Consider the following 25,322-nt stretch of genomic DNA (forward strand, 5'->3'; position numbering starts at 1 on the left):
GTTGATGATGTCCTGGAGTTGGGGTGCGATGGTGGAGTCAGCTTTGTTGAAGATGTGGTGTGGGCAGGGGTCGGTAGGGGAGCCGGAGTGGATGGTGTTCATCGTGCGGGTGGTGTCTTCGGTGCTGACCGAGGTCCAGTTGCAGAGGGTGGTGGTGGTGGGTCCTGGATCGGTGGTTGGGTGCGTGGTCTGAGTGCCGAAGCTGTTGTGTTTGTCGGCGATATTGCGGTGAAAGAACCAGGCGAGTGAGTCACAGAGGTCTTGCGAGAGTGTGATGTCATTGTTGCAGCACTGGGGCTGGAGAGCTCTTTAACGATGGTGAAGAGTTCCTTGCTGTTGTGGGAGTTGTTGTCCAGTCGTTTTTGGAATTTGGTCCTTTTGGTGGTGCGGATCAGCTGGTGATGTTTGCGGGTTGCGTTCTTGAGGGCTGTCATGTTTTCTGTTGTCTGGTCGTGGCGCCAGGCTTTCTCGAGGGTGCGGCAGGTCTTCTTGGAGTTTTTGAGGTCGTTGGTGAACCATCTGGCTTTCCTGCTGCCGTGTCTGCTGGGGATATTCTTCAGTGGTGTGAGGTTGTCGGCGCAGTTGGTGAGCCACTGTGTGAGGTTGTTGGATGCTTCGTTGGGGTCCGTCGTGTTGGTGGGAGGGTTCTGGCTGAGGGAGGTGGTGAGCTGGTCGGCGGTGATCTTGCTCCAGCTTCTGCGGGGGACCTGTTGCGGCTGGTGGTGGGTGGTGGTTCTTCTGAAGTTGAAGTGGACGCAGCTGTGATCCGTCCTGTGTAGTCCAGAGGCGTGGCTGAAGGAAATGTGTTTGCTGGAGGAGAAGATGGGGTCCAGCGTGTGGCCGGCGTAGTGGGTGGGGGTGTTCACCAGTTGCTTGAGTCCGAGGTTGGCGAGGTTGTCCAGTAGGGCAGTGGTGTTGCTGTCATTGTTGTTCTCCAGGTGGAAGTTGAGGTCTCCTAGGAGGATGTAGTCTGAGGAGGTTAGGGCATGCGGGCTGACGAAGTCTGCGATGGCTTCGCTGAATTGTGTGCGTGGTCCTTGGGGTCTGTAGATGAGGGTGCCTCTGAGGGTGGTCTTGGGGTCAATGTGAATCTGGAAGTGAAGGTGCTCGGCGGCGGTGAGGGTGTCATGATGTGGATGGTGTTTTTGTGGACGATGGCGATGCCTCCTCCGGTTTGGTTGACACGGTCCTTCCGGGTGATCTAGTAGCCATCCAGGATGGCTTAGGCGATGTCGGGGGCTGAGGAGGCGTTCATCCAGGTTTCTGTGAGGAAGGCGGCATCTGCTGATGTTGTGTCGAGGAGGTTCCAGAGTTCGACGGCGTGCCTGTGGACAGAGCGGGTGTTGAGCTGGATGCATTTGAGGTGGTTGTTGCTGGTAGTTGGCTTGGCGGGTGCGGTGCAGGGTCGGAGGCAGCTGAATTTGCAGGCTTGGCAGGTTAAGGGTCCGTGGGTGCGCCTCGTGGTGGCGTGGTGGCAGGCGGGGTTCCGGCCGGTATTGAGTGTGTGGAGGGTGGCGGCGTCGTAAGTCCGTCAGGTGGGCTGGTATCATCTAGGGCCAGTGGTCCTGGCTCTGGGCGTGGTCCAGTCGCGGACAGGCACCAACGGGCTTGCCTTTGGCGCACCTTCAGCGCACAATCAGCGCGCCCCCTGCGCCTGACAGCTGCACGTACGCGCGGTCCCCGCCATAAATGGCGAAGAGGGTGGGAGTAGCAGCTGGGAGGCGGGAGTGGGGTGGCGCAGGGAAGGGGATGAGGGTACAGTAGGGAAAAGGGGGGTGGGCCACATGGGAGCAGCGGCAGGGAGCGGGGAGGGGTCTGAAGCGGGAAAGCGGTCCCGAGGGGTGAAAAAGGACGGGCAGTTACAGGGCACAAAAAGAACGCAAAAACAGACAAGATGCGGGCAGAGTACACAAGAAAGACGAGACCTATGCCACGGGGGCAGCGGCGAACACGTGGAGGCAGGCAGGGAGGCCGGGCGCACTCAGGGGAAGCGGTGCGGCGACTGGAGCGAACGTCTCAGACCAAGGTCACTGCAGATGTGTTTTACAGCACGTATGTGCCTAAAGTTAATTACAACACAATTTCCTGCAATAGTTTTAGGTCCTTTCCCGATCCACTCTACTCTTCTAACACATAATATTTCACCAGAAGCATTGGGGGGAGAAGGCCTATTGGTGTTAAGCCACTTTATGCATTTATTTTTGAGATCAGTATGATCCTCACTTTTTCCCTGGGTTAGAGGTGGAACCCCAGCATGCACCACCACGTATGGTAGAGACTCAGGAGGGAGGTCAATGGAGGGCAACTCTGTTAAGGACCCCTTTGCTAAGGTATTTCTACTAGATTGGGTCTGTTGGTCCAAGTGCTTTATCCCCACTTCAGACACCCCCCTCACCACTATATTACTTCCGCTGCCTACTTTTCCATCCCTGGGCAGAGGCAGAACTGTTTCAGGGATAGGATTACCACTAGCCTGAGGGGGTGCAGCTGGGATATTTTTACTGGCTGGCAGGCTTTTAGGATCAGGAGTAGATTTAGTAATGCTAGGGGTCAGTCTAATAGCGGGAGTCCCAGCGACGTTATTATTTTCTTAGACCGTTCTAGAGTGGAGGGTCGGCTTGTTGGCGCTAGGGGTTTCTCTAGTGGCCAGTTTCCCCGATGGACTAGTAGAATGAGCTCTCCCTAGACCTATGTTGTTAATTGTGGAGACTAATCTATCCAACCTGGATGACAGAGATTTAATATGTGTGCCAAAAATATGTTCCATATGGGCCTGGAAGTCAGCAAGTAAATGGGTAACCCAAACAGGTGTTCCCACGAATGGTAGAGATGGACCATCAACAACCGGTGTACAATCAAGTATAGGCATGGTTCTTTTGGTTGATTTTTTTGAGGTTTTGATTTCTTCCCTCTAGGACGGGGTTTAGGGACTTTTTTTTCTACAGAATGTGGGGGGATTTAGCAACCTCAGGGCTATCAATTACGTCAAGAACAACCTGAGCACAGGCAGCTCAGTGAAAGAAGACGTAAGAAAAAAGCTAGAGTCAGGGGGATTAACTGTAGCTGCTGAAAAATCCCCCACTTGCTGCAACGGAGGGACAGCAGGGGTAATTGATAATCGTCTCTCTGTATTTTCTATGGCTGTAGCCACGACCCCGATAGTCTTCTGCAGCATCTTGTCTATGGCTGTCAGGCTCGGAAGAGGTTGTGTCGTGGCGGCCTGGTGCCGAGTCATAGGGCGGGAAGTAGCAGACTTAACATTTTTACCCGTATTGCTCGTTAGGGAAACATCACTCACAACAAAACTTTTACAACGCACTACCATTACAACGCAACCATTACAACGCAAACTATTACAACGCATTGCTCTGGGGGGCGCTATAGGATAGGGAATAGGTTAATTTACTATCTAATAACCTTCCCTAGTGTCCACGGGGACTGGAGTTGGAATAGTAAATTAAACTATTCACTATCCAGCACCCAGAAGCACTATGCGTTGTAATGGTATGCGATGTAAAAACCGCGTTGTAAAGGCAGGCGTTGTAATAGCCTGCATTGTAACGTCATACATCCGCTCATTATTATCAGATAGGAGGGTCAACTCCCACTATACACAGTGTTTCTTCCCTAAAATATTCAAGTCGGACTACACACTGGAAGAAATGTTTAAAATAATCAACCCTGTGATCAAATGAATATGCATTAAAACAAAAGGTCCAATTGGAGTTTTTGCCAGTACCTTATAGAATAGTTCAGACTCCAAGCAGTGGTGCAAGTGTTGGGCAGGTGGTCCAGCCCGGCCTCCTCTGGCCTCTGATGGCCACGGACGGGCCCGCCCTTGGCCCAGGCTTTGCCCGGCTCCTGCCCGTGCGCGTCCCGCGTTGCGTGAGCACTGGCCGCTAAAATGATGGTGATTGGAGGAGTCTAACGAGCCTCAGGTGCTCCCTTCAGGCGTTCCCTGGGGCTGATGGGACTCGCAGTCCCAATGACTCAATCTAGTGGCAGGGGGGGTGCGGAACGATATGGCGTCGTCCTGCGCCTCAATCCCCTGCTGATTTCCTCGCACAGAGTCCACAGGACGGCCCCCGCAGGTGAGCCCAGCAGCAAAGGTCAGCGCTTCACCCCACACAGTGCAGCGGCACCCGCCGTAGCGGGTGCGGCAAGGTCTTATGATGCGTGGAGGCTAACGAGCCTCTGGTGCTCCCTTCAGGCGTTCCCAGGGGCTGATGGGACTCGCAGTCCCAATGACTCACTCCAGTGGCGGGGGGGGCGCGGAACGAGATGGCGTCCTCCTGCGCCTCAATCCCCCGCTGATTTCCTCGCACAGAGTTCACAGGACGGCCCCCGCAGGTGAGCCCAGCAGCAAAGGTCAGCGCTTCACCCCACAGAGTGCAAATACATGATGTTTATGTTGTGTTAATGTGTGTGTTAAATACAAACTTTATTTACATACACCAGGTGTGAAGTCTTTTGTGATGCTCAGAGTATTGTGTGAGAGGGCTGTGCCGATGTTTCATTTATTGCATCTGTGATAAGTCTGACTGTTCCGTGTCAAGCTATTTAAGGGTGAGCATAGGTCATATAGTGAGTTTAATCATCCTTCCCTGATGGGAGTGGAATTTTATGTTTGGCTAGAGCACTGCCTCAGCAAACCAGTGCCAGTTTCAACAGTGGCACTTCTACAAAGATATGGCCCAGTTCTGCTTTCTCATAGCACTGACCCACTTTGGAATGCCTATCACAAATGCAAGCACTCTTGCACTATGCCCAATGGTACCTACAGTGTGGAAAGAATAGTTGTTTTGTAATGAGGGGTGTCTTAGTGCAAAAAAACAAACCTAAGAAGGTATTCCATAAGTTTATATGTGCTGCAGAACACAGCGCACACACACAAAAAGGAAGTACCAAGCAGTAAAAAGGGTATTTCTACTTGTTATGCCAGCCACAGGTGGGAGTACCATATTGGCACAACCTCCTGTTAACAAGTCTTGATATATATGGGCTTGCATCACACTACATCGGAATACCTGTGTTTTATCCATGTAACTTCTACCTAATGCATGGCAATGAAAGGCAGTATAATGTGATGGTTTCCATTACGTTTTGTCACAGAAACATGCAAATCTCATTTGAGTGGCTTTGTACATCTCAAAAATGACTAAGGGGTTGATTACGATGTCGGGCGGAAACTTTCCGCCCAACACCATCTTGGAATCGGGACCAACCGACTTGCGTTCTGCAGTTCTACCCAACCAATTATGGTGCGATCAAATGTTGTTTGACCAGATTCCCATTGTTTTCTTATTGGAGCTCGTGTTTCACAAGACAACTGGCCGTAATTCAGGCTCCTATGGGGAAATGGTAGGTGTGCGGAAAACCCTGCACCCTGTCGCAGACACCCCATGGTGCCATCCACTCAGTGCATGGTTTTATAGGAGGGTCCCTTAGGTATCCCCTCGACCACCAACAGGAGGCAGCACGATGATGGTGGCCAACCTAGGTGCCCCCATATTCACTTTCTGAAAGCCTTTTCATTTCAGACAGGCCAGCTCGGAAAGGCTGTTGGAAATCAACATCATATTCCCGAGGTCGGAAACGCTGTCCATAGGAGTGTATAATGCAGAATCGACTGACACTGCTACTCAAAGAGCCGGTTGGAACAAATTCGGAATAACTGCACGGTTTGCCTTCTGACCGCAAACATTGTAATCGGTCGATCGGAATGTACACCAACTGAGTCAGTTGGAGGGGTTCCAACACGGCCGAGGAGAATCCGACTGTCTGTCAGAGCCTTTCCGACTGACATCGTATTCGGCCCCTTAGTGTCAGGACTGCATCAATAAGTGATGTTGACCCATTTAAAAAATTTATTAAATCTGGGCCTTATTTTTAAAATAGTTTGACACAATGAGCATTCTGAGCAAATTGATTGCGCATCCAGCTTACTGATTCCTGCTTGATTGATAAAGTGTAAAGAAGGTTAAACAAAAAAACTAAAATTAAGCAACATGCTCAAACATGTGTTTTCTGAGCCTACCCGGGACTGCAAACACAGAACATTTATTTTGCATGCGATAGATATTTGTTTGTATTTATTAATTTTAATTCAGTATCTGTTTCCCAGGAGCCCCTTCTCATATTAAAGATGGTCCCCATCCCTACGTAACCATCCTACAACATTTTCAGGTGTACATTTCCAACCAAATCCAATGTGGAGGTGCACATGCAAAATGCATACAGGGTATAGATGTCCATGTCCCTCACCTACTTTGGTACAAATCAATTCCATTGATCACCCACAAATGTCACCATTGGTAAATTATTTAAAATGTAAAATTCCACCATAATGTCACAATTTTTAGTGTAAGTGCGTTTCCAAGTTCAGCTTCACATTTTGTAAGTCAGGGACCTGAATATGCAAGCGATGAATCTCAATACCATTGTTAATCAGGGTATTAGTTTTTTTTATTGACCTGAAATGGTTCTCAGAGCTCAGACCCATGTGCTAAATGTCTTGTATGCAACACCCATACCCACTTTTGAAATAAACAAAAGGAAAATGGTACCAAATTACACCAACCTAAAAAAAAAAAATCTTCATATAACATATAGGTTCTTTTTGCTAGTCCATCAAGAGAGAAAATCCTTCTCACCAGCATATCTGTCTTATATTTCAATGTATGCACACATCCTATAAAATGACTTTGTGAATGCAATACACACATTAATAAAGCATCCTCGGATCAGATTCAAGCTGGCCTGGCTGATGAGGGGTGTTACCCCGAAACCGATCCCAAGATGCTTGTTTCTTGTTCGGAGTGGACCTGGCCTGGCAGATCGGCCTGGACTGTTTCCATAGGGAACAGAATCAAGTCTGATTTGCATATGGCTGGGTCTAAACTGCAATATCATGGTGTCCCAAAAAAACTATTGATATAACCCAGATCTGTGACTGGGGTGAATGTTAGATTAATTATGCATTCCGTCCATCATCGGTTCTTTTTGCATCTGAATTCTTAATTGAGGTATTTATGTAGGGCCCAGCTGGAACTAAAATCAAGAGGCTTTACTCACTCACTGCAGCTTGATGCTCTGATTTGAAAGCACACAACTTCCCACTCTGCCGAAAGTGCCCTAGTGTCAGCACCAAGAAAAAGTTTGCACATTTTACTGAGGGCAAATGGATCTGGACAGTGTGACTGCAATGTTAAGTGCTTTCCTCTGAGCACTGAGCTCTCCACTCTGCAGTTGGTTCAAGGCCCTCCTCCACCCACAAGTTCCTACCTTCACCTCATCCCTTGTGGTCCAGTGTTAGAGCACTCTGGTCTTCTGCTGTTCCACTTTTTTCTGTGCCCTTAGTGATCTCTTTTTTTCTCTCTTTTTCCCACGCTCCCCGTTGTCCCTCCCACCTCCAGCTTGTTCTTCCTGCTCCCACTGGCCAGCTGAGTGCCCTCCTCCTGCCCCCTACTTAAAGGTGGCCGCTGTGAGCCCATCTGCGCCCAACCAGCGACAGGGACCCTGGTCCCCCGACCTACCTCCATTATGGCCAAAGCACCTTCTGCGCTCTTAAACATGGATGCAGAAACAACTGCCAGCTCTCTACTCCGAGCAACACCCAAGGTCCGATCGCCTTCCAACACTGTTTCTGCACCTTCACCCTCCTCTAGACCCCAGCAAGACCCCCCGCCTACCGGATGCCACTGCAAACAAACCACTAAACTGCATCCTCCTCAATGAGCACTCCCTACCCAGGCATGCCATAGAAATTTGGCGCCTCCTCAACAACCACACGCCCGATGTCTCCTCCCTCTCAGAAACCTAGACCAGTGCCAACTCTACCCGACATCGCAACTGCTATTCCCGATGGATACAAGATCCTGAGAAAAGACTACCCACCCACCCAGGAGGAAGCATCACCTCCTCCACATGACAGCCAGTGACCCGGACAATGCTATGACCCCCATGGACCATCTTTACTTCCAGATCCAGACCAACCCCAAAATGACTCTCCACTGAACACTCATCTACAGGCTTCCTGGCCCAGTGTTCCTTTCACTGATACCATTGCTGACTTCATCAAACCCCACGCCCTTGCCTCCATAGACTGCATACTACTCGGAGACCTAAACTTCCACTTGGACAACCATGACAACCCCATCAACACCACCCTCCTAGAGAACTTCGCCAAAATACGACTGAAGCAACTTGTCACCGCACCCATGCACACAACAGGACACATCCCATCTTTGCAGGAGGAAACTCCGTTTCCTACAGCCACACCATGCAACCTCTTTGGACAGACCACCACAGCATCCATTTTTCCTTCAGAAAACTCACTGTACACAAGCACGCTCTGCTCCCCCCAAAGAAGCTGGAACAAAGTCACCAAACAGCTCACTTCACCCTCACCAGCACTATACCTCCAATGACGCAAATCACCAACACCACAGCAAGTAACCTCCGCCCTAGATCACTAACTGCGCCAACAGCTTTGCTGCCTCAAGAAGCTACAGGACAACACAAAAAGAAAGAAAGCTGGTTGACGGCTGCAATCTGAGAATCTAAGAGCTCCTGCCAATGACTTGAAAAGACATTAAGAAACATCAAAACACAAAAACACGCATCACCTACAGAACAGCCAGCAAAGCACACCACAGACTCATCAAATCCACAAAGAAGAACTTCCTCCAAGACAAAATCCTAACCAATAAGTCCAGTGGGTCGCTCACCACTTATCCTACCAGCTCAACCTCGAAACACCGGTGTCCAGGGATGGCCAACGCGACTGATTTTTCCTCAAGACCCAGGCAGAGGCGCACCCGCTGATGCTGACTACAAGGACCACAACGCATCGGGGCTACACGCTGGTAGGATAAGTAGTGAGCGACCCACTGGACTTAAAATCCTAACCAATGCCCACAACTCCAAAGAACTTTTCTCCGTCATCCAGGAATTTACCAAATCCGCAGTAAAACAAGAGGTCTCACTCTCCTACTACTTCTGCAATACACATTGTAACTTTTTTCACCTCAAGATTGAGACGCTTTACGACAACATCAACAACCAAGACTTCTGCACCACTTCAGCCCCAGCTACCCCACCCAACAAACCCTATTCACTTGGACCCCGCTCACGACAGAAAACACCTTAAAGTCCCTGAGGAGCATCCTCTCCGGAGCACCCTCACAACCCTACCCCCCCATCTTCCACAGGGCCACCACATCCATTGCACCAAACTATGCCGGATGATCAACTGCTCCCTTAAGACCTCCCTATTCCCAGATGATTGGAATCACAACGAAGTCAACCCCCTCCTGAATGAAGAAGAGCTGCCTGAAACTCAACTCTTGAGAAAACAGAAGTCCTCATCCTTAGAACCATCCCTTCAGAATGGGATTCCACTCGGTGGCCCCCCGCCTTTAGAACCCTCCGCCTACCCCGACAAACCATGTACAAAACCTCAGCATCATACTGGACTTATTACACACCATGAACCACCAGATCAAGGTTTTATCCTTGCCCTGCTTCACCACCCTCCTCATTCTCCGAAAAACCTTCAGATGGATCCCCTCTGATTCCAAAAAACGGTCAAGCACACCCTCATCACTAGCAGAATGGACTATGTCAACACCCTCTGCCGGCATAAACACAAAATTCTTTGCAAGCTCCAGAAATGCCAGAAGGCCACAGCCAGACTTATCCTAGACAGCTCCGTCACAACCACATCACCCAACCCCTCCCTGATCACCACTGGCTTCCCATTGGAAGAAGAATAACCTTCAAGCTCCTCACGCACACATACAAGGCCCTCCACAACTAAAGTCCTGCTCCTACCTCGCAATCAAGACCTGAAACAACATCCCCCTCCAACTCCGGCAAAGCCCTACACTGCTCTAGTTCAGGAGAGAACTCAATACCTGACCCTTCAGATGGCCCAGCACCCAACGAAGCTGCCCCCCGCACCTTGAGACGCATAAGTAGCTGCACTTTACAAACACATGAATGAGTGATTGAGTAGCTGCCAGATCCAAAATCCATATGGATCCCCTGCATTTCCAGCAGTGTTTTGAAGCCCAAAAAGTCTTAGCTTTGTTAGTTGTAAAATATTGTCAGGCTATAGAAAAGTACCCTTTGTCTTCTGACATCGTCCCTATCTAAAAATATTGAAAAACATGACTGCCTCCTCCTGAATATATCCCTAACCTTTGTTCTTCTCTTTTCCCCTTTAAGGTACAGTGTTTCCAGGTCACATTCTGGGTGTCATTTCTGTTACAGAAAAGAGTTTTGAACAGGCTGTTCTGCCACCCTTTGTGGATGGCCTAAATTTCTTGGCGTCTGTTGCAGAAAACTTGCTGACCAGTTCCGACCTTCCGCAAGTCATTCAAAATGTTCGCCAACTCCTAGAGTCGTCACACCAAAGTCTGTCAAAGGCAGAGCAGTCCTCCTTGGCACAAGTGAAATCATTGAGTGCAAATGTGGAAGAGCGCTTAGTCGAGATAAACCGTTTGAATGATGAACAGAAGGTGCTACAAGATAAGCAACAAGGTGGACATCAAGACCAGGAGTCCCTTGCCAAACAACTACAAGCAGCACAGAAAGATCTCAAGAATGCATTTGATGCTATAGACAAAGCGACAAAAGCATGGTACGCTGCAGCGGAAGAAAGGAAGAAGGGCATTGGCATGATATTTCTTCCTGTATTTGGATCAATAATAGGTATCTATTGCTCTTGGCTCATATTGAATGTCATAAAAGAAATAACACACTCACATTGACATCAATAGGTCCCAGACAAAACCCAAGTAAACACATAGGACCAAAATTTCAAGGCAGCACAATAATTTGATGCACTATTTTGCGTCAACTGGTGAGAGCTGTAATGTGTGTCATTGCTACAAAGGATTGGCACATTAATGCTTTCTCCATGCTGCATACTTTCTGCAGTCATGAATCAAGGCAGGTACCCTTACACCCTAGGAGAAGGGTAAGTAAGCTGTGGGCATGATAGTTCTTTTGCAGAAAGACTTTCCTTCCTGCGCAAAAACTGTGTGTTAATGCAACTTCCTCTGTTTATGGGTGCTGCGGAATGTTGCACACCTGTAGAGAGGAAGAAAGGAGGTAGCATACAAACAGTGTTCCCAGTATCCATACACATGCATACAAATCTTTATGGCTATACATTTTCTTCAGAATCCATGGCTGGGTCCACAGGTATGCCCATACACCATCCATTGATGCAATACCTTTGGTCATATGTTAACACAACTCGTCATTTGCATTAGTTTATAAATGCCATCCTGGATTTTGACCTGGGTTTGTGTTTGAAAGCAACACAAACTAATACAAGTCTGGACCTTGTTTTTAACACACATACACATTCACATACACAGGTATAACACTCTGGAAGACATTCACAAAAACTCACCATGCTCGCACACATACATAAATTTAAAGAGGCTTAGCTGGAAAGATAACTCACAAACACACACGTACACATAGTAGGCAAATACCAATTCTCTAAGCATAACTACAGTAAGACAAAAAGGTTGTAGGAGTCTGAAGACAACAAAAGCCTTTACATGGGATTTACTAAGCTATGCAAACCCACCTTGAGTGACTCTGCATGGCTTAGCCTAAATCACTTCCTTTCATTACTCTGAGTTGAGAAGGCATTCCATGGATCCAGCCATGAATTTCTACACTATCCCATATTTACTAAGATTGCATCAGAATATTACACTTTCCAAAGTGAGGTGTGACCATGAGAAATATTTGTATTTCTTTATTTCTTCTTTTCAGTTGTGCTGCATCATTCAGCACACATAGAAAGAGGAAAATACCTCTAAAGATTTTTTTGTGCAAGAAGGTTCCACTTTCTTCACAAAAACCATCCTGCCTGTAACACAGGCACCTTTGCACTATGCTGCACCGGTGTCTGCAATGGCACTAAGCTGCACACAGTGTACCAGCTCAAGAAGAGATCATAAATGATCTATATATTTGTAAATATGAAGCATTCCAGAACATGCCTGATGATGGCAGGCTGGCTAAAACTAGACAGTGACAGCACCAGTGGTTGGTAGGTTTTCAAGGAATTGATAGTTTTTTTTCATATAATATAAACCAGCTGGCAGATTTGGCAGAGTTTGATCCCACAGAATTCCATAAAAATTATGTGAGATTCTGTGGAATTCAGACGTTGCAGAGTGCGCATTTGGCACTATTTTCGTAATGCAAAATACACCCTTACATCAAAACAGGGCTGGAAGAGAGAGAAGTCCCTCTATGTTTAAAATATATTGCAGATTAAACTTCAACCTTAACCATAGAGAGGCTGCTCCTTCTTCCTGCCCAGTTTAGAAACCAACCACTGCAGATTATTTCAGCCAGCGGAGTGTCAGAATTTATCAGTAATTCTGCATAACAAGAGCAACTCCGAATTACCCAAAGATCAGTCCAGAGCTAATAATAGTTAGCATGTCATCCTAGTAGTAAATCATGAAATCCTTTTAAAAAAGTGCCTCGTATCCAAATTTTAAACATTTGCAATGATATGCTTTGTCCACTGGTAAGTGCATGGTCTGAATAATCGCTTAATTCATATGTATTCACACACTTCAGTGTTACAGTGTACCAATAACATGTTCTCTTTTTCCCCTTTTCTGTTAGGTGGTGTCATACTGGGTGAAGCTGTACAATCTTTAAAAAAGGCAACAAATGACCTAAAAAAAGCTAGATTGATGAGAACGATGCACAAGAAAGCTGTGGAGAAGTACGCATTACAAATTCAAACTTCTGAGGTAACAATCCGTTCCACGGAACAGACCATTGCAGCTAACACAGAAAAAATTAAAGTCCTCCAACAGGATCTAAACTCGGAAAGTGCACTACATCAAAATTTGAATAAATTCCTCATCTCGTTGAGAAAATGCACAAGTTTACTTAGCACTGTAGGCAAGACCAGTGCAGCCAACATGTACGTGGAGCTTAGTGGAGTGCTTGATGGTCTGCTGGGTGTCTTGGATGAAATCATAGTGACTTTACGCCCCTTCGTTGAAAGTAGTAAAGAGCACTCACTCCTCATCTCTGCTAGATTACCAACCATCATACAAAAGCTGCAAGAGGCTAACCTCAAGTTGAAGAAAGCTGCAGCGTCCTAAATCAGTGTGTTCCTAAAGCACTGCATTGTGTGGCAATCCCGGTAATCTGCTTCTTGTCATGAATTTTGTTCTGCAATACCTTTGGGTGAACCTCTCACATCTCCTAAATTCTTGCCTTAATTGTGAATGGCTGCTAAATGACAAGGTCCTCTAGCCTAAAGAAGTGCATACTGAACATCCAACAGCACATCACCAACACCAATCCTGCTTCATCTCTTGCAACTGCACCTTGCCCTAAAATCCAGCAACAATAAATCTTCAAATTCCTATCTCACCATCATATTCCCTCAAAGACACTTCTTATAAAGATAGGGATGCAATATGAATTTTGAACGGATGACTAGTCTTGGCGGAATTGGCGCTTAACGATATGTAGGCAAAAGATCTATATATAAGTTGTTGGGTGCCTAGGCATGGGTTGTCATCCTCAGCCACCAATAATCCACAGATCAGAGTTTATAAGTAAAAAACCTATCACACCAACAGAAATTAGTAAATAAAGTTATATGCTTTTCTTCAAATTCAACACAAATACACAATGCGACAGCAAATTGGATTCATTTAATTTCCAAGGCTTTCCCTCAGTCCAGCCAGGTCATTCTATTTACATGAAAATCAGTGGGGGAAAAGAACATTTCCCTTAGATAGCGATGTGTCATTTACATACATGCGTTTGGAGAGGTAAAGGAGGTGGGATTAAAAGTAAATTCCCATAGATAAATGAATGTGACATCTCAAAGTCGAGCACAGAAAAAGACTACCCCACAGTTTGTGATGGTGATTGCCATGTAACTTGTGCCATAATAAATTCAAAGGATTTCATTTGTGCTCACCCCAGTATTCCTCAAACCGATGGGTGATTACTAACGTGCCTCGTCGTGCCGGATTTGTGAAAACTTATGCCTATGTCTTAATAGAAGTGTTATATTCTATTTATCGGAGGCTGAGTAAATCTATACTCAGGCTTACCTGATATCGAATACTAGGAGACCTGTGTGCCTGCATAGATCAAATTGTAAAAGAGTATTTATTCTCTTGAACCGTTCTCCATGTAAATCTAAATTGCATGATATACTTGTACCTCCAGGTAAAAAACGTACCTTCTAGCTGGTTGTAATTCCGGCCCAGCCTTACGCGGCGTGGGCAATACTTCTTAAATAGGGCTTAGTCCGTATCACACGAGATCGCTAGAAATCAAATGAATAAGTATTTACCTAATCTGGTCTAAATCAACCTTATTTGGAGATTGTCGCCTTTATAATATCAAGAGCTTACCTTCAAATGGGTAACTCTGAGTGATCCGCGTACACCGGTAATCTCTAGTTCTGATCCCGGGATGTATTAATATTCATGATGTCCTTCCTCCAGTATTTGTGGAGCGAAGAGAAAATCCCACTGTCTAGATAAAGATCATATATTCGTTTTAGCTGTCAGTTATTAATTTGGGTCTTTAAATATAATGCATACGTGTGTTGACACAGATATACCCGTGCTATATGCGGCGCTTACCTCCGAATATTAAGGAGTCCCGTGGCGGCGAAATGTCCCTGTTCTCGCCGAGCGTTCTGCTGTATCGTGCATGCCGGCGTCAGTGACCCGGAAGCCCGATAGATAAACACCGGCTTTCCAATCCGGTTCAACACACAGGTCTATTGGTGATTTAGACGATCCACGTCCGCCATATTTGCGTGGTGGGAATACATTGCCGGCGCAATGTGTTCCTATATTCTAATTCTATCGGTGCTTAATAATTCTATCTTTAAACGTGTGTGATGCATAGACTCAATTTTAGTCTGCGCATACAATAATATCGTTAGTGCAAGCGTAGTGTTAAACTAGAACTGTGAGGTTATATACATGTAGTTTATGCATACACTATTTGCTTAATTTGCTCTATAGTCACAATAACAGCATGTATTGGTGTTATCTTAGTATATGTAAACATCATTATTCTGACAGTCCTTGGACCACATTTTAGTAGTAATTTACAGGTACAATCAATATTAATGAACCAATCAGAAATAAACAATCCACACAAAGAGCGGATATTAAAGGGTACAGTTGGACGGTATAGTTCACATATTATCTCAACATTAAATAATATGATGATGCATTAAGATGTTTGGAGATCCAGTCAGTATTTTTCATTCAGTGTGACTGATCAAACATCTATTGTATTTACATGTTTGTCATAATATTCTGATTAATCCCCCAAGTAGTAATGTAATTCCTGGTCAGAATTCATCCCGTGCTCCACCGCCCGCATAGTTAATATCCATGAAGCTTCTCTGCGTCTCAACGCCAATTCTCTATTGCCTCCTCTTGGATCATTTTTTACCTGATCTATTGCGCAGAAGCTGATTGTTTTGTGTTTACCTTGTTTGGGACATTGGTTCACATGTGTGGCCGTGTTGTATCGCGTGTCTTGGTGCTTAATGGCTCTTATATGTTCAAACATCCTTTCTTTTAACATTCTTTTCGTGCTACCTATATAGAAGCTGCCACAAACGCATCTGATCATATACACTACAAAACAGCTATTGCAGTTAAGGAGTTGTTTGATCCTGAACTCCCTTCCCATGTAGTTACGAAATGTCTTGGTCTTATTCATTGCCATTGGACATATTTTGCAAGTACCACATTTGTGAAAACCAATGCTTTTTTGTGTCAACCAATCAGGTAATATCTTGGATTTCATTGGGTAGGTCGGGCTGATCCATGATTTAATACTTCTACCCTTTCTGTATGTTATGAGGGGATTCTTGGTGATATATTTGCTCAGAGCCTTATCATTGTTCAATATCCACCAATGCTTACGCATGCTGTTTCTCAGGATGATTGCAGCATCATCATAATTGGTGATTAATCTGATCTTATTGTCACCCTTGTTATCTTTCTGTTTATCACGAAGTGTCACATCTCTTGGAGTTCTGTCTATTCTCTGTTCTGCCAAGGTAATCATGTCTCTCTTATATCCCCTAGATATAAATCTACTTCTCATGCTTTGTTTGCATTTTAAGAAATCCTGCTCTTTACTACAATTTCTTCTTGCTCGGGTGAATTCCCCAAATGGAATGGATTGAAGTTGATGTCTCGGATGTGAGCTCCCAGCATGTAAAATAGAATTACACGCTGTTGGTTTCCTGAAAAGTCTGCTCTGTATTTTATTGTCCTCAATAAACAATAATAGGTCTAGGAATTCTATTTCAGTGGTACCAATAGAGTGAGTCAAATGTATACCCATCAGATTTGAGTTTAGATGATCACAAAATTCCAAAAGACTATTCATGTCTCCAGCCCAGATTAACAGACAGTCGTCAATATATCGACCCCAGTAGATGATATATTTATTCCACTTAGCGCCTTGTGCGCCCCAGATCCACTCCTCCTCGAACCTGCCCATAAATAGGTTCGCATATGAAGGAGAGAACCTGGAGCCCATGGCTACTCCCTGTTTCTGACGGTACCAAGTAGTTTCGAAAAGGAAAACATTGTTTTGTAGTATTAAATTCATCATATCCATAAGCATTTCCGTGTGTGCCCATTGTGATGCTGGCCTTTTCTCCAGAAATTTCCTTGCTGCCCTAAGACCCAAGTCTGTTCTTATGTTAGTGTATAAGGAGGTGACATCAAGGCTTGCCATAATCATACCTTCCTCCCATGAAACATCAGACAAGATACTCAGGATATGCTTAGTGTCCCTGATGTAAGCTGGCAAGTTCCGTACTAGTGGTTGTAGGAAATTGTCTACATACTGCGAGAGTCTTTCAGTGGGGCCCCCTATGCTGGAAATGATAGGTCTACCTGGTGGATATTGGGCGTTCTTGTGTATTTTGGGTAAGGTATAAATGCAGGGGAATCTAGGTTTGTCTATTTTTAGATATGTCAGTTCCTCCCTGCTGATAAGACCCTCGTGCCACCATTTTTCTAGGTGAGTGTTAATGTTAGTCTTAAGTTGTTCCATAGGATTTCCAGTCAGTTTCTCATAACATGTTTCATCTCTTAGTTGTGTCAGGATCTCCGTATTGTAGTTTGTCGTGTTCATTACCACTATATTCCCCCCTTTGTCTGCCTCCCTGATGGTAACATTTGGTAATTTGGACAATTCCACCAGTGCTTTACGTTCATCTATATCTAGATTCTCAGGAAGCCTGTTCATTTTCTTATTATTTTTCAAGTGGGTGTATAGATCTTCAGTGACCAATTTGTGAAACATGTCCACACTATTACCACTAGGTAGTGTGGGAGTCCATCTGGACTTGTTGTGTAAGCCACTAGATATGGTGTAATCTGGTTCTATATCATGATCCAATAACAGTTCATCTATGGACATATGGTCCCTGTCATCATCTACTATAGATAACAGTATCTCACCATCTCTGATATCTTGTATTGTAGGAATTACACGAGTCGCATACGAGGCTTCTGTTTCTATGCTTTTATTCACAGTTTGCATGCAATCAAAATGTTTTTTCAATTTTAATTTACGAGTAAATTTGAAAAGGTCCACCATGGATTTATGGATGTCCCCCTGTTCCTTTGGGCAGAAACTCATGCCACGTTCAAGTACAGAGATCATATCAGGTGATAATGTTTTGTCACTGAGATTCACCACTTGCACACCAGTACATTCATCTATGTCATCCACTATTTCCTCCAAGACCTCAATCTCATTCCCTGTCTTCCTGCATTTGGATCCTCCTCTTTTTCCCCTCCTTGTCCTTTTGGTGTATTTGCCATTTGTCTTGTTTGATCCCTGTCTCCCACTTTTTTTCGTTTCACCTCCCTTAAAAAAGCACTACATTGTGCCGCATCATCAGAAGATATTCCCTCATTTTCACTTGGAAGGGTCTCCAATGAGGTTGATACAGAGCTTGCTGGAGTTAAGTTTTGAGCTTGTACCGTGGCCCCCTTTGGCCCTTTCTCTATCAAATGGTCATATTTCCTGGCGTAGGTAAACACTCTACCTTGTTTGTAGTCGGTCTCATCCCTTTTTATCTTTCGCGCTTTGCGCTGTTTGATATCTATCTGGTGTTTCTCTAGTATTTTCTTTAGAATTTCATAGTTTTTTTCTGTGGCTTCGGGGAGGTTAAGGTCCTTAATTTCCAATTCCAATGCCGTAATTTCCCCCTGCAGTTTCTTAACTTTGCGAGAAGCATTCTCAATTAAAATATTCATGAGATTATTAGAATTGGAAATTAATTCCTTTTCCCAGGCTAACAGGAGATCCTCCTCCAGATCATCATAGGTAGGTAATATTTGTGAGCGGAGCCCTCTAGGAATTCTCTTAAGACGCACATACTGCTCTAGAGTGGCTCCATCCCACCATTTTGAATTCTCTGCTATCTTGAGTTTTTCTAGTTTGACACATTTTTCCCTCAAACCTTCATGTTTCTTGTTTGTGTTCCCGCTTGCCAAAGAGGTAGTAACTGTTTCACCTCTCGCCAAACTATCAAAAAGTTCCGCGGCTTCTTTTCCTCTATCCATAGTGTCCCTCTCCAAACGCACGCATGTATGTAAATGACACATCGCTATCTAAGGGAAATGTTCTTTTCCCCCACTGATTTTCATGTAAATAGAATGACCTGGCTGGACTGAGGGAAAGCCTTGGAAATTAAATGAATCCAATTTGCTGTCGCATTGTGTATTTGTGTTGAATTTGAAGAAAAGCATATAACTTTATTTACTAATTTCTGTTGGTGTGATAGGTTTTTTACTTATAAAGATAGGGATGCATTCACAATATTTTGCTGAAGGGCAGCACTGCGTGTCTTCCTGCTACATTGTAAATCTAGGAATATGTCAAATGCCATGGATGTTACGTGGGAACGCCTACAGTAACGCCCATGGCAGGCCTCCTCATCCCAGTGTGAGGCAAGTCAGCGACTGGCGCTGCGTTGCCTAACACCATATCTACAATGCCAAGAAAACCCAAGAAGGGTGGATTTACATGACCTTGTTGCTATGGCACTGCAATTTGTGCCAAAGGAGCATCATTAATGTGGCTTTCTGGTAGTGCAGGGACCATGTAGATGATCCCTGTAACGTATTACCCTCTCTCTTCATCAAAGCTGACTCTGGGAACTCCCGCTAACCCATACTCTCCATTGCCAATGCCTACCTCACTCAAGGCATATTTTCAGAAGCTTTCAATACAGGCCAGATACCCCCACTGCTAAAAAATCCTACACTGGACACTGATGACCGCACCAACTTTCAGGCCATCACTAACATACCATTCATCTATATTCATCTGCAGCTCATGGGATCTGGCTGATATTGTAGGTATTGCCAGACATTATGCGATCAATCTAAATAACAGACTTTACGGAGTACTAACAGGTGAGAGGATTTGACTCTGTCCTTATGTTGGTAGTCTGGAGTATATATTTTGATTAGGCAAAAAATATGTGCTTCCACAAAAAAACTGTTTGCCCTACAAACAGCTGTGATAATTTTATTTATGGAGACAGTTGCCCGAGCTTAAACGTTCATGGACACACACATGACATTGTGTTAGATAACAAGATCATTTGTAGTGTTTGCTTTTCACGGGCAGCAGCACAGATGAGAGGAGTGTGGGTATTACCTTTGCGCTTCAGACTTAAGTTTTGTGTTTGAGACCTAGGGTTTCACTAATCTACATGGATTTCTTTTTCCAGCGTGAACTTGCAAATGTTACCTTAACTTATATGATCATCGAAAAAAGAGCTTTGGAAGTCTTAATGAGAGTGGGGTATAGGCTCCACCCACATCATGGTTCTCATAACTTGTGGATTTGAATGTTCCAAATGGGTGTGCTTTCAATAAAACACTACTTTTATTCCAAAGTGTACACTCAGAACAACTGTCTATGAATAAATCCTGTGATATGAATACATGTTGTGACAATGGTACTAGGCCTGAGACATTTATTGTAAAAAGCATGTGTTTAGGTCGATAGACATTTATGGTTGGAATGTTATTAGTCTCTTTTAAAGCCTACAGTTAGGGATATAATATGGAATCTGACATAAATGCCATAGTTGGCAAAATTATTTGTGTACTCAGTGTAACAAACTGTTGATATAGAAGGCTTGCTGTGTCAGAATCATTATTAGCGGGTATTTGGCCAGACACTATGGGCCCGATGTAGGTCCGTCGGTAACGGACGAAAATTGGTATTTTCGGCCGTTACCGACCGGCATTTCAGAAATGGTATGTAGGGCCCTTAATTTTACAGAATCGGTAAATTTACCGATCAGTAAATTTACCGATTCTGTAAAATACCGAATCGGTATTTTTACCGATTCAGTAAATTTGAGATGTAGGTGGGACTCTTCTGAGTCCCACAAGCCTTACAAAATCGGCATTTTACCATCAAATCCAATTTGATGGTAGAATACCGATTCCGGTGTGCATGCACGTGTGCATGCACACCTCTGCCATATGACCGGCAGACCTGCCCTTGGGACATGTCTGCCTGCCACATGGCACCCGAGCCTGTTTTGGGGGGGCCAGAGGGTGTCAAAGTGACAACCCCTGCACCCTTGAGAAATTCGGTATTTACCGATTCGGTAAATACCGATTTGGTAATGCCCATTCATTCCTATGGGCTTCAAAGCCCATAGGAATGAATGGGCATTACCGATCGGTATTTACCGAATCGGTAAATACCGAATTTCTCCGATTCGGTATTCCAGCACATCTGGAATACCTACATACCCACCCCTCAGATTTACCGATTCTTAATTACCGAATCGGTAAAATTCGGTAATTAAGAATCGGTAAATCAATCCTACCTACATCGGGCCCTATATTGCATCCCTTTACAGTTTTATGACTGTGTGTCTGATGGGCTGCTTACTTTCAATGTTGTAAGCCTTAGATGATTAAGGTGACAATCTGTACAGCAGTTTGGTGCACTGGGACTAATACATCGAATGACTTGGGTCTGTCTTCTATTATGAAACATTAGGACAAAGGCAGTTGGTCTAGCTTATTGTGAAAAGCATATGTTGAAGCCAGGAAGCTTTTAGTAGTTGGTTATCACATGGCATTACAGGCTATAGACTGATTTTTAGTTCCATGTAATCTCACAGATTACCATAGTGGGTACGGATTATTGAATTGGCCACCCCATCTGGCAAATGTGTAGGTGATGATCCTTGTTAGATCCTATCTAGAGGTATTGTTTCTTATTTTGCATCTGAATTTCATTACATATTTTATATGTTTATATTTGTATGCCACCTACTCTAGCAAATGTTGAGGTGATTATCCTTGATAGACCTCATTTAGAGGTATTGTTTCTTGTTCTGCATCTGTATTTCATTACAAATTTATAATGTTATATCTGTATGCATGATGTTTGCAAGTTTACAAGCACTTGAATACGCAGGTCTTGGTTAACCCCTTAATTGCTGCCGTCGGCCAACGGTCGTCACGGCCACTACCTCCCCAGTGCTGCGCACGACCGTTGGACGTCCATTCAGCACTAGTTCCAATGGACAGCGCAGCACTGGGGAGGTTTATTTACAAGCTCTAAAGGGGTTAAGGTGTAAAGCAATCACAAAGGATAAAGGTGAACGTCATGACGGATTTCATAGGTTTTATCTGTTTATCTTGAAACAATATGACACTCAGCTGACCCAACCTACGTATTGTGAAAATCATGTGTTAAAGACAATAGCCATTTAAGGATAACAGGAATATTTTTAGATGAACGTTTCACAAATGTAGCAGTAGGAAAGGGTTTTGGTGATTCACCGAGCAAAGTCTGTGAATTCAATGATTTTGTGAAGCTTTCTTAGGAGTGATTGTCTTTTGCTTTGCCATCTGTGAGTGAGTTTCTTTACATTTGTAAATGTTTGACTGTATGCCAGGAAGTTGGCTTGTAGAAAGCTTACAGAAGATGTAAAAGGCATGATTTGCTTTAGATGAGGCAAAATTGCCCAAATATGCAGAAGATGCAATTCTAAAAGACATTTTGCTCCAATCTGCAATAGTACTTCCTTTAAATGCAGCCAGTTTTACTCTAGAATGCATTGTATGAGGACACCTTTCCTCTAGCTCTCAGACATTTCTACACTTTAGAAGGATCAACATAACAGGTGAATTCCGATGTGGCTTAGTGGCCTGAGCTGCCGACTTTTAAACTTTAGAAACCATGAGGTATATTTACTAGACTTTCAAAATATGGGACAGCAAGCAAAGTTGCTACTAAGACATGGTGCTCTTCACCTCGCACCTAGCACTTTTGAACTTGAGGCTGCCTAGCACACAAGGAGGAAGGGTTCCTGTGAGATATATATCTTCCTGCACACAAATCCAAATAAAGATTTCCTTTTTCGATGTGTGAAGCAAAATGCATCACACATTGAAAAAGGAAATAACAAGGATAAACAAATGTATTTCTCCTCATTGGCCATGGTTGAATGGCGCACCAATTTAGTGTAGTCCCAGATTTTAGTAAATCTAGGATTGCATCAAATGTATTTGTGGATGCTCAGGAATACTCATGCTTCACATGGATGCACAGGAACTCCACTACTTCAGCCATCAAATGCCTACTCCTATGAATTCCAATATGCTGCATTACATTAATTTACAAAGTCATGCATATCACCCCTTGCTTGGTTTTGTAAATCTTACTTAAACTTTTACCTTGTTGATGCAAGATCAAGGCAAAGGCTTATGTAATGCTGGAACTGGGTTCAATCCTGTACCGTGGTGCAACATCCTGCAAATCTCGACAAGTCGCTTAACCGTCCCATGGATGTACACTTCGTTCTTTTGCAAAGTGTTGGAGTGCCCTCAGGTCTGCACAGTATGAAGCTGTGAGAACAAAATACTGCAATGATTCCAACCTGAAGGACATCCACTAACCTTGATAGGTAACAGGGAAGACTTGTAATTCTGACCCTAACTGTCTGAAGGGAATTAGACTTTTTCACACACTACTAACATGTATTTTTCCAATGTTTTAGAATTTGAATTTTGAATTTGAATTTTGAATTTAAAAACATTTATTGAGCGCTCTTATACCGGGCGGTTTCATGGCGCTTTAAGGATTTACAACCAGCAGATATCAGTATGATGCACTGCACATGACCACTTTTCTAAAATAAACACATGGACACCTACCTTAATTAATGATCTAATACATCCAAATTAAATGTAGCACCTCTGTTTCTCTTGTTATGTAATTTATGCCTCTTGGTGATACCATTGAGTTTCTTCACAGAAGATATGCGCTCAGTGTGACTAGCACTGTTCTGTCTTATGATTGATTGTATGCTAACTAATGTTTTTTTTTCATAACCGATTTTCACTGTTATGCTTGTGAATAAAAATAGCATTTTAACCCACAGTGTGCCTTGACTCATTAGCAATAATTTGCATGGGTCAGACTCAGTGCAGCTCCTAATCAGCCCTTTATTATTCTCAGGTCGATTTACTGCATAGCATTCATTTTGTCAACATGAGCAACATGAAAGCCTTAGATAAAAAATAAAGATATTATTTTGGTAGCATGAACATGAGCTGTAATGTTTTTCTGCAAATCGCAAGGGGACCATGAATTACACCTAGGAACTCAAATGGTTTTGAAAATATCCAGATTCCACAGGCTTTTTACTGAAGAAAATAAAAACTGAGAAAACATATTCTATTATTTGCACAGAACGTCCCTTTAACCTGGAAAAATCTTCACTGAACCACTGGTTGTATGTATACATTTAGAGGAGTGTCTATGATAGGTCCTAGGAAGGAATTACTTCCTCGTAATTACACAAAGAGAAGTACTCTCAGGGTTAAATGACTTTCCATAGAAAGACAAAAACAAATCTGAAGCAAAGAATCCATCCATAAAAATTGGTCTTGGTGTACAAAAATGACAAACACAAGCTTCAAACTCCGGAACAAATCACTGACATTAACAAAATCGAAGAAGCAATCTTAAGAAAGAAAATTAAAAAAGATAATGAATAAAATACATTAAATGGCCGAATTAGAAGGAAAAAGTAGAAAGAACACATGATAAAATAACAGACTGTGTATCAAATGCCTGCCATATGGTAATATCAGACTATTAAAAGTATGCACAGAATTTAACATTTGCCAGTAATAAACTGGCTAATTCTTCTTTGGTAACTCTGAAGAATGAAATGACAGACAGCTGCAACATATGTCAAAGGCCAGTTGAAAAGAATCATCTAAACTCTCCTGTCCCTTAAAAATGTTCTCTTAATAAATAATTTCCGCCTCACTTAAAATCTGTCCCAGCAGCAATACAACAACCCTGATTATTGGATGTAATTGAAGGTTTGAAGAAGGTAGAGAGAGAAGCCGAAGTGAGACAAAGAATTATACACGTAGATAAATGGATGTGAATTATAGATGAAATAAAGTACCATCAGCTGTACATTATAAGGCTATTACAGGTCACAGATGAGTTTTGTTACCAATAGAGCAAGGAGGCCAAAGGCAGATATGACCTGCAATATCATTTTAACATATGGCAGAAGGTATTTTATTCCTTATAATTCTAGGTCGCACCATAATTTCACAAACTGCTTACCTTATTTGAATCTTTTTTGTGTAAAAGAGAAATTATGGTGTAGAGATGATGAATAAAAGCAGAATATGTTGTATGTACAAAATCCATCAAAAACAGTATTTTTAAAAAATGTATTAGAATTGGTTTGATATAAGTCAGATTACATAAAATGTTGGAGCTTAGAATGAATAGCAACATGAAAATCTTCTTTCTGCTGGCCATTGTTCATTAAACAAAAACAGTTCATAAAACTAAAAGCCAGTTTTTATTTTCATTGTTTAAATTGTACATTCCCTGACACTCCATGAGCTGTTTTTTAAACCTCATCTATGGCATCAACTATAATGAGCAAACTATTTTTGTATACTGGGATTAAAGTTTCCCATGCAGTATAATGATACTGAAACTGTGTTTTTTAAGAAATGGCAACTATGTGCATGTGTGTGTTTTTGTGTTAATCTCCTTGTGGCGACTTTGGTGTGATAAAAAACTCACACTTTACAGATTTGATTGCTCAGGCCCCCACATCTATAACATTATAAAAAAAATACTTTCAGAACATCTGTGTCAATTGTTAATGAAACTTAAAATAATTACTATTAAAATAAAATGTTATTTACATG

General features: G+C 43.5%; 1 protein-coding gene across 1 annotated transcript in view; it reads left to right on the forward strand.

The window, feature by feature from the left end:
• The window catches only part of LOC144819253 (uncharacterized), a 117,919-nt gene extending 104,305 nt beyond the window's left edge, over positions 1–13,614 (forward strand). Inside the window, exons 3-4 of the mRNA XM_078677222.1 lie at positions 10,231–10,716; positions 12,670–13,614. Of these exons, the coding sequence (XP_078533348.1) occupies positions 10,231–10,716; positions 12,670–13,160 (977 nt within the window). The 3' untranslated portion in view covers positions 13,161–13,614. The remainder of the gene's footprint in view (positions 1–10,230; positions 10,717–12,669) is intronic.
• The last annotated feature ends 11,708 nt before the right edge of the window (positions 13,615–25,322 follow it).

The sequence above is a fragment of the Lissotriton helveticus genome, chromosome 2_1 (assembly GCF_964261635.1).
Source record: "Lissotriton helveticus chromosome 2_1, aLisHel1.1, whole genome shotgun sequence".
Taxonomy (NCBI): domain Eukaryota; kingdom Metazoa; phylum Chordata; class Amphibia; order Caudata; family Salamandridae; genus Lissotriton; species Lissotriton helveticus.